The sequence below is a fragment of the Sander lucioperca genome, chromosome 11 (genome assembly GCF_008315115.2).
Source record: "Sander lucioperca isolate FBNREF2018 chromosome 11, SLUC_FBN_1.2, whole genome shotgun sequence".
Lineage (NCBI taxonomy): Eukaryota > Metazoa > Chordata > Actinopteri > Perciformes > Percidae > Sander > Sander lucioperca.
Window position 1 is genome coordinate 39,989,906 of NC_050183.1, and position 10,000 is coordinate 39,999,905.

Genomic DNA, 10,000 nt, shown 5'->3' on the forward strand with positions numbered 1-10,000 from the left:
CAGAGATTTCACCGTGGAGACTGAAGAAGACAGACGGGGGAGTTGTTGTTGGAGGATTAACTGAAGCATTCAAATGTAAATGTGACAGAGTCAGAGAGAAGAAACGAAAGAATAGGACTCCAGGATTCATGGTTACACTCTCTTTACATTACACAATATATTTACATTATCAAATATATTTAAAGTCTGAACATCAAGAGGATATAATCACATAATCAGAAGTTAAACCCAATGATACCAAACATATCTCCATTCATAACCCCACACAGCTCCACCTAGTGGTCTCTAAGACCTCCATCTAGTGGTCTCTAACAGCTCCATCTAGTGGTCTCTAAGACCTCCATCTAGTGGTCTCTAACAGCTCCATCTAGTGGTCTCTAACAGCTCCATCTAGTGGTCTCAGACAGCTCCATCTAGTGGTCTCTAACAGCTCCATCTAGTGGTCTCAGACAGCTCCATCTAGTGGTCTCTAAGACCTCCATCTAGTGGTCTCTAACAGCTCCATCTAGTGGTCTCTAACAGCTCCATCTAGTGGTCTCTAACAGCTCCATCTAGTGGTCTCAGACAGCTCCATCTAGTGGTCTCTAACAGCTCCATCTAGTGGTCTCAGACAGCTCCATCTAGTGGTCTCTAAGACCTCCATCTAGTGGTCTCAGACAGCTCCATCTAGTGGTCTCAGACAGCTCCATCTAGTGGTCTCAGACAGCTCCATCTAGTGGTCTCAGACAGCTCCATCTAGTGGTCTCAGACACCTTCATCTAGTGGTCTCAGACAGCTCCATCTAGTGGTCTCTAACACCTCCATCTAGTGGTCTCAGACAGCTCCATCTAGTGGTCTCTAAGACCTCCATCTAGTGGTCTCTACCAGCTCCATCTAGTAGTCTCTAAGACCTCCATCTAGTGGTCTCAGACAGCTTCATCTAGTGGTATCAGACAGCTCCATCTAGTGGTCTCTAACACCTCCATCTAGTGGTCTCAGACAGCTCCATCTAGTGGTCTCAGACGGCTCCATCTAGTGGTCTCAGACGGCTCCATCTAGTGGTCTCAGACGGCTCCATCTAGTGGTCTCAGACGGCTCCATCTAGTGGTCTCAGACAGCTCCATCTAGTGGTCTCAGACAGCTCCATCTAGTGGTCTCAGACAGCTCCATCTAGTGGTCTCAGAAACCTCCATCTAGTGGTCTCAGACAGCTCCATCTAGTGGTCTCAGACGGCTCCATCTAGTGGTCTCAGACAGCTCCATCTAGTGGTCTCAGACAGCTCCATCTAGTGGTCTCAGACACCTCCATCTAGTGGTCTCTAACAGCTCCATCTAGTGGTCTCTAACAGCTCCATCTAGTGGTCTCAGACAGCTCCATCTAGTGGTCTCAGACAGCTTCATCTAGTGGTCTCAGACAGCTCCATCTAGTGGTCTCTAACACCTCCATCTAGTGGTCTCAGACAGCTCCATCTAGTGGTCTCAGACAGCTCCATCTAGTGGTCTCAGACAGCTCCATCTAGTGGTCTCAGACAGCTCCATCTAGTGGTCTCAGACGGCTCCATCTAGTGGTCTCAGACGGCTCCATCTAGTGGTCTCAGACGGCTCCATCTAGTGGTCTCAGACAGCTCCATCTAGTGGTCTCTAACAGCTCCATCTAGTGGTCTCTAACAGCTCCATCTAGTGGTCTCAGACAGCTCCATCTAGTGGTCTCAGACAGCTCCATCTAGTGGTCTCAGACAGCTCCATCTAGTGGTCTCAGACAGCTCCATCTAGTGGTCTCAGACGGCTCCATCTAGTGGTCTCAGACAGCTCCATCTAGTGGTCTCAGACAGCTCCATCTAGTGGTCTCAGACAGCTCCATCTAGTGGTCTCAGACACCTCCATCTAGTGGTCTCTAACAGCTCCATCTAGTGGTCTCTAACAGCTCCATCTAGTGGTCTCTAACAGCTCTCTCTATGACCGCCCCCTCCTTCCCCCTTCCCTAGCCAATCTGGAGTGGCCTGTGATTGGTTCAGATCATTTAAAGCCTGAACACAGGAGGCACTGGGATTACAATATGATGAATTGTTATGAGATTTCAAAAATAAAGTTCCTACTGAAGCTTTAAGACACAACAGGCTGTTGCTAGGCAACACGGGACTCACCTGACTGCACAGAGACACCGGAAGATGTTTCCGTCACTTCCTCCACAGAACAGGAAGTACTCGCAGGGGTCAAACGTCACAGACATGATCTCCACGTCAAACAGGACAGACAGCAGCAACTCACAGAAGACAACTCCCAAAACCTGGAGACACAGAGACAGACAGGTTAGAGAGACAGACAGGTTAGAGACAGACAGGTCAGACATGAGGGGGAGTGGGGGGATGTACTGTTAGCCTCGTTTCACAAAAATGTCAACAAGACAAAAAAGTTTGCTTAACTATTTTAAATACGCTGGGCCAGTCAGATCCCAAACAAGCAACAATCGTTTGCACGATCAAGAATGTGGAGACCACGGTGGATAGAGGGTGGACACCGGGCCGGCCCGACGGGACCCCATGGTACCCGACGGGACCCGGTGGGACCCGGTGGGACCTGGTGGTACCCGTCGGGACCCGACGGGACACGGTGGGACCCGACGGGCCGGGTTGGGACAGATATTTAGAAATGATGGTTCTGCTCAGGCTCGGTCCATCAGCGTGATAAGGCAGTGAACATTTAAATTAAACAGCTGATTATGTAGGTGCGCGTCTGTGTTAACGTGTGCTTGTTGCTCCGTGTGAGCTGATGACCTCATCTGTTGACATTTCTAAATGCCTTCCTACAGCTGCTTCATAAAAGCTTTCACACAAACACACAGACATGTGTCATCATCAAAATATGAGATTTTAACTGACGGGCTCAGGCCAGGCTCGGTTACTGCTCTATCGGACGCGGGCTGGGCTCGGACAGAAATATCTTAATGCCTGTCAGGCTCGGGGCCCGATCAGCACTCTAACGGTGGACACAGCAGTAGTACCACTAGCAGTAATGCTGCTAACGCTAACGCGCCTGTCTGTCGTTAGCGGGGATGATGATGACACACACGGGGAAGGGGATGAAGATGACGAGAGATTGTGATGGTACATCTTTCGGGGACAGTCAAACTGGGGAAAGCTGGACGGACGCTCAGTCGCCCATTTGTAAAAAAGTGGGATCACTGGGTCCGGAGAAACCTGCAGGTGCATGTTCTGAATATATACATCGTCCTGATGTACACACGGGGTTGGTTAGCTTTCTTTAGCCGGATCCACCCCCCCTCTGCGCTCCGGGACCCCCCTCTTTACCAATGAAGCACTGCAGTGTGGTACTAGTACTTTTCCTGCAGTAATCTGGATACTTCTTCCAGCGCTGGATATATGTATCTGTGATGTATAACGTTGTCTCACCTTGACGGTTTGGTCTAAGGAGGCCGTGGCGACTCTGGCCTGAGCTCCCATCATGCCGCAGTGCAGGTCTGTGATTGGTAGAGAGTGACGAGACAGGACATGACGCGGCTCGGGGGTGTGGCTTAAATCCAGCTGGATCACACTGAAACACACACACACACACACACAAGCCAGGTTAGGGTGGGTGGGTGTGTGTGTGTGTATATATATATATATATATATATATATATATATATATATATATATATATATATATATATATATATATACAGTGCTGCTCATAAGTATTCATACCCATGGTCAAGTTGACTAAAAAGAGGAATAAAAAAAATCATCTGTTGGAAATTGATCTTAATGCCTTAATTAAAAAAAATGAGGAAAAATCCGACCTTTTAAGGACACCAATTTTTTTTGTGAATGAATAATGTATTGTAAATAAATAAATGTTCTTCCTTAAAATACAGGGGCCATAATTATACATACCCCTATGTTAAATTCCCATAGAGGAAGGCAGATTTTTATTTTTAAAGGCCAGTTATTTCATGGATCCAGGATACTATGCATCCTGATAAAGTTCCCTTGGCCCCCACATCATCACATACCCTTCACCATACCCCACATCATCACATACCCTTCACCATACCCCACATCATCACATACCCTTCACCATACCCCCACATCATCACATACCCTTCACCATACCCCACATCATCACATACCCTTCACCATACCCCCACATCATCACATACCCTTCACCATACCCCCACATCATCACATACCCTTCACCATACCCCACATCATCACATAACTTCACCATACCCCACATCATCATATACCCTTCACCATAACTAGAGATTAACATGGTTTATTTCAGTTAGCCTAATAGCTGGTTTGATTTGCATTGATATGGATCTTATCTCAGTTAGCTATTAGGCGAACTGAAATAAAACCATGCCAATCTCTAGGTATAGTGAAGGGTATGTGATGATGTGGGGGTATAGTGAAGGGTATGTGATGATGTGGGGGTATAGTGAAGGGTATGTGATGATGTGGGGGTATAGTGAAGGGTATGTGATGATGTGGGGCTATTTTAATTCCAATGGCCAAGGGAACTTTATCAGGATGCATAGTATCCTGGATCCATGAAATAACTGGCCTTTAAAAATAAAAATCTTTTCTTCCTCTTCTTCATCTTTCTTTCAGCCTTCCTCTATGGGAATTTAACATAGGGGTATGTATAATTATGGCCCCTGTATTTTAAGGAAGAACATTTATTTATTTACAATACATTATTAATTCACAAAACAAATTGATGTCCTTAAAAGGTCGGATTTTTCCTCATTTTTTTAATTAAGGCATTAAGATCAATTTCCAAAAGATGATTTTTTTATTCCTTTTTTTTAGTCAACTTTAGCATGGGTATGAATACTTATGAGCAGCACTGTGTGTATATATATATATATATATATATATATATATATATATATATATATATATATATATATATATATATATACACACACACACACACATATATATATATATATACACACACACACACACACACACACACACACACATATATATATATATATAAACACACACACACACACACACACACACATATATATATATATATATATATATATATATATATATTAGGGGTGTAACGGTACGCAAAAATCACGGTTCGGTACGTAACTGGGTTTTAAAGTCACGGTTCGGTTCATTTTCGGTACAGTAAGGGAAAGAAATGCAAACATTAAACTGCAGGTTGTTTATTACTATAAACTTTTTTTAACAATTTGTTTACACTTTTTTCAACACTTTTTAATAAATTATAAATAATATATATATAAAATAAAAAATAAGAAATAAAATACTGCTGCAAAGTTCTCCACTAAACAAAATACTCTCAGTCTCAAACCAATATCACATAATAAAATATAATGAAAAATATAAATAAATAACTATGGATTACAGTGCAGCATTACCAATCCCAGCTTGTCAACAACCGAGTATGGTCGTAGATCAGCTGCTATAAAAACACCAATTGCTTTCGTTATTGCGTCGGCCCGATCGGAATTACCAGCAAAGGTCTGTTTAAATGCCAACGGGAGCTGCGTTTGAATTACGGTTGTTTCTTCCTTGTAGTAGTGATGTTCACACTCGCGTGATGCCTTTTCCAGCATATAACATACCCGATCATTACTGAGCAACGTCGGCACACTGCTTTCGTCTTATCGACTAGTCTTTGTCCGTTGACGTATTTCACTGGGAAACCGAAGCGTTCCCAAACAGGAGACCTTAATAATATGGTGGCTCTTCAAGCTCCGGCTTGTCCGTACTGTCTATGGGCTTGTCTGCATTGGCCATGACGCTAGCTAACGAGAGGCTGGGCTAAAGCGTGCCGTGTATGTTGTTGTACAGCGCGCGGTGTGTGATTATTATTTTTTTCCCCACACCACTTCAGCAGAAATCCCGCCCTGCAGTCAATTTCATTGGTTTAGGTTACAGTGACGGCAGGTAGGTTTAGAGATCAGTGTTTGGTGTAGGCAATCTGTACAGTGATTGACATATTGACATGACCAATGAAAACTTTAGAATCAGCTGCAGGGCGGGATTTGCGCTGAACTCGGAGACTTCCGCCACTTAATATGTTCGTGTGGAAACACGAAAATTGACCTATGTTCCGCACACAAAAGATCGCATTCGGTGCACACGCGCACCGTACCGAAAGCCCTGTACCGAAACGGTCCGGTACGAATACACGTACCGTTACACCCCTAACATATATATGTATGTGTGTGTGTGTGTGTGTGTGTGTGTGTGTGTGTGTGTGTGTGTGTGTGTGTGTGTTACCTGGCCAGACTCCACACCAGAGCCAGGTTATCTTTTCCTCCAGAAACAAAATGGCTGCCGTCGTCTGTGAACTTCAGACACGTGACGTCCTGATAGTGACGACTGAGGACGGACAGCAGCTTCCCCGTCGACACCTGGACCAATCAGAGAGCAGGGATTATAAACCTGACCAATCAGAGAGCAGAGATTATAAACCTGACCAATCAGAGAGCAGAGATTGCAGTGGTCTGGTTACTGCAGTGTTCTGGTTACTGCAGTGGTCTGGTTACTGTAGTGGTCTGGTTACTGTAGTGGTCTGGTTAGTGGTCTGGTTACTGCAGTGGTCTGGTTACTGCAGTGGTCTGGTTACTGTAGTGGTCTGGTTACTGTAGTGGTCTGGTTACTGTAGTGGTCTGGTTAGTGGTCTGGTTACTGCAGTGGTCTGGTTACTGCAGTGGTCTGGTTACTGCAGTGGTCTGGTTACTGCAGTGGTCTGGTTAGTGGTCTGGTTACTGCAGTGGTCTGGTTACTGTAGTGGTCTGGTTACTGCAGTGGTCTGGTTAGTGGTCTGGTTACTGCAGTGGTCTGGTTACTGCAGTGGTCTGGTTACTACAGTAGTCTGGTTACTGCAGTGGTCTGGTTACTGCAGTGGTCTGGTTACTGCAGTGGTCTGGTCTGGTTACTGCAGTGGTCTGGTCTGGTTACTGCAGTGGTCTGGTTACTGCAGTGGTCTGGTTACTGCAGTGGTCTGGTTACTGCAGTGGTCTGGTCTGGTTACTGCAGTGGTCTGGTTACTGCAGTGGTCTGGTTACTGCAGTGGTCTGGTTACTGCAGTGGTCTGGTTACTGCAGTGGTCTGGTCACTGCAATGGTCTGGGTACTGCAGTGGTCTGGGTACTGCAGTGGTCTGGTTACTGCAGTGGTCTGGTTACTGCAGTGGTCTGGTTACTGTAGTGGTCTGGTTACTGTAGTGGTCTGGTTAGTGGTCTGGTTACTGCAGTGGTCTGGTTACTGCAGTGGTCTGGTTACTGTAGTGGTCTGGTTACTGTAGTGGTCTGGTTACTGTAGTGGTCTGGTTAGTGGTCTGGTTACTGCAGTGGTCTGGTTACTGCAGTGGTCTGGTTACTGCAGTGGTCTGGTTACTGCAGTGGTCTGGTTACTACAGTAGTCTGGTTACTGCAGTGGTCTGGTTACTGCAGTGGTCTGGTTACTGCAGTGGTCTGGTTACTGCAGTGGTCTGGTCTGGTTACTGCAGTGGTCTGGTCTGGTTACTGCAGTGGTCTGGTTACTGCAGTGGTCTGGTTACTGCAGTGGTCTGGTTACTGCAGTGGTCTGGTCTGGTTACTGCAGTGGTCTGGTTACTGCAGTGGTCTGGTTACTGTAGTGGTCTGGTTACTGCAGTGGTCTGGTTACTGCAGTGGTCTGGTCACTGCAATGGTCTGGTTACTGCAGTGGTCTGGGGGTTTAGGAGAATTTGTTGTATTTGGGCTCCTGGTGTTTTTCTGACTTGTTCTCGTCACATTAGAACCACAGAAGAAGTAGCTGACTCACCTCCCACAGGTAAACGGCCTCGGCGACTCCGGCGGCGAGGAAGAGTCCGTTAGGAGACGCAGAGAGACAGGTAACTACACCTGGACACATCAGCTTCTGCTGCAGCTGGTCCTGGAACAGGAATCCGGAAACAGGAAGTCAGACCTTTGGGCCACGTTCAGCCCCGATAACACATAGCAGCAGGGGGGGGGGAGTAACCTGAACACACTGCAACATCCCATAATAACCTGAGTTACATGAACACGTTTACTTACTAAATGTTTATTACTGGAGCTTTAACTAACTCATTAGTTAAAATATATAATTATACTTTTCCGATTATTTTTTTAATGTAACTTTATACCCCAAATCTAACAAACATAACGTGAACCTTAAAGCCTAACTCTCGCCAAAATGCAACCTAGGGTCTTTTTGTGAATGTACCCAAGTCAAACTTTAGTTTAAAAGCATATTTAGGACGGAATCACCACTTTTAAGATTTACCGTATTCTGGTTTTGGGTCAAATGGCCTTTTGAATGGGAGTGCTAGGGACACTTTGATGCTAGCCTCAAAATAGCTATTTTTAAAACACTAAGAAGGCTCAACACAACATGAGACTTTGCTCCAAGTCTCACCAGGGGATCTACACCTTAACTCCACCGGTGACCAAGATATACTATAACCAGGAGCTCTACACCTTAACTCCACCGGTGACCAAGATATCACTGCTTGCGCACGCAACCGGGGGGCAGAAAGAAGACGTGTTTCGTGTAGCTAGTAGTAGTAGCAGCATAGCGTAAGTCAAAATGCCAAGGAGTTGTTGCCTGGTAAATTGTACAAACAGAGCCAGTGATGGGTGCCTGATGTTTAACATACCTAGGGGAAGCATGGTTTTGCCAAAAACGGGCGGAGGTTATGGCTTCAAGCCATAAGAAGGGCAGATTGGGGTCATATGTAAGAGTCAGGCTTCCATTGTATCAATCAGAAAAGTTGCAGCTTGTTCAGTTGTTCAGCTAAGTGAAATCTACCTGTCAGGGCTGTAGTACTCGAGTCCGGACCGTAGATAGTTAAAGTACTCGAGATAAGTTTAGACTGCTAGCTAAAGCTACGCCGATGTTTTGCTAACGTTAGCGCAACAGCGTTAGCCTAGCCTGCTAGCTAGGTAATATTACGACTGCCTTCGTAGTTTCTTATATCTGCGTCCACGTTGTCAACATAAGACCTGTGGCGTTAGTGCTCCTTTTGTGCCATAATGTTATTGAATAAAATATTAAGCTTCGCTCCTACGAGATGGGTGGGTTTTTATTACGTTACACACAAAGCTAACTGGCTACAGTTAGCCTATATGCTAGCGGACATTAGCTAACGTTGCCAAGACAGCTGCAGTAGAGTTTCGGCGAGCTAACCACAACAGTGTTGTCGCCCTCTCGCCCACAATCAACCCCTGCTGCTAAAAACAGTCAACCTGCAGTGATGTTTTGAAATGGAGACACACATATCGTACCTTTTCCTGGAAATCCTGGCCATTATTTAACGCATAAACCAACCATAGGGGTCACTCATGGGTAACCCTGCTGCTAACATTGGCTATTACATTAGCCTAAAACGATAATTATAGCCATACATATATATCACAGTAACACTGCAAAATTAAAGACAGACAAACAGATCCAACTAAAATCACGTTTTATTGAGTCAGCGGTTAGCTATATACAAACAATAAGGAAAGCTTAAGGTTGTTGCAGTAGCGGACCAGCTCACCAACCTGGCTTTCTGCCCCTGGTATGCGCACGCACCCTGTAATGTTTGTAAACAGGAAACCTGTCTATAACCAGGAGCGCTACACCTCAACTACACCGGTGACCAAGATATACTATAACCAGGAGCTCTACACCTTAACTACACCAGTGACCAAGATATACTATAACCAGGAGCTCTACACCTTAATGAAAGCATTGACAACATTGGTTGTGTTCAGAGTTTACTAAAAAGAAAGGTTTTAACAACTCACCGTAGCAGTTGTTGTTTACATAATGTAAAAATAACATATCTTCAGTCAATTGGAAACTTAACAATTTATCAATAAAGTAAAAAGAAAAAAAAAAAAGAAAAGAAAAAAATGTTTGCCAACAATGCCAGGGCAGACGCTGGCAGACGCTCGCAGCACACAGCGGCTGAGCAAGAGAGCAGAGAGGAAGACTCGGCATTCCCCTAACATGTTGCTCTCTCTAATAGAACCAA

General features: G+C 45.2%; 1 protein-coding gene across 1 annotated transcript in view; it reads right to left on the reverse strand.

The window, feature by feature from the left end:
• Positions 1-1,918: 1,918 nt before the first annotated feature.
• Positions 1,919-10,000, reverse strand: part of LOC116060768 (WD repeat-containing protein 18-like) — a 10,172-nt gene continuing 2,090 nt past the window's right edge. Inside the window, exons 2-6 of the mRNA XM_036007721.1 lie at positions 7,780-7,890; positions 6,251-6,384; positions 3,389-3,530; positions 2,123-2,265; positions 1,919-2,021 (exon numbers count right to left, since the gene is read on the reverse strand). Coding sequence (XP_035863614.1) covers positions 1,919-2,021; positions 2,123-2,265; positions 3,389-3,530; positions 6,251-6,384; positions 7,780-7,890 — 633 coding nt within the window. The remainder of the gene's footprint in view (positions 2,022-2,122; positions 2,266-3,388; positions 3,531-6,250; positions 6,385-7,779; positions 7,891-10,000) is intronic.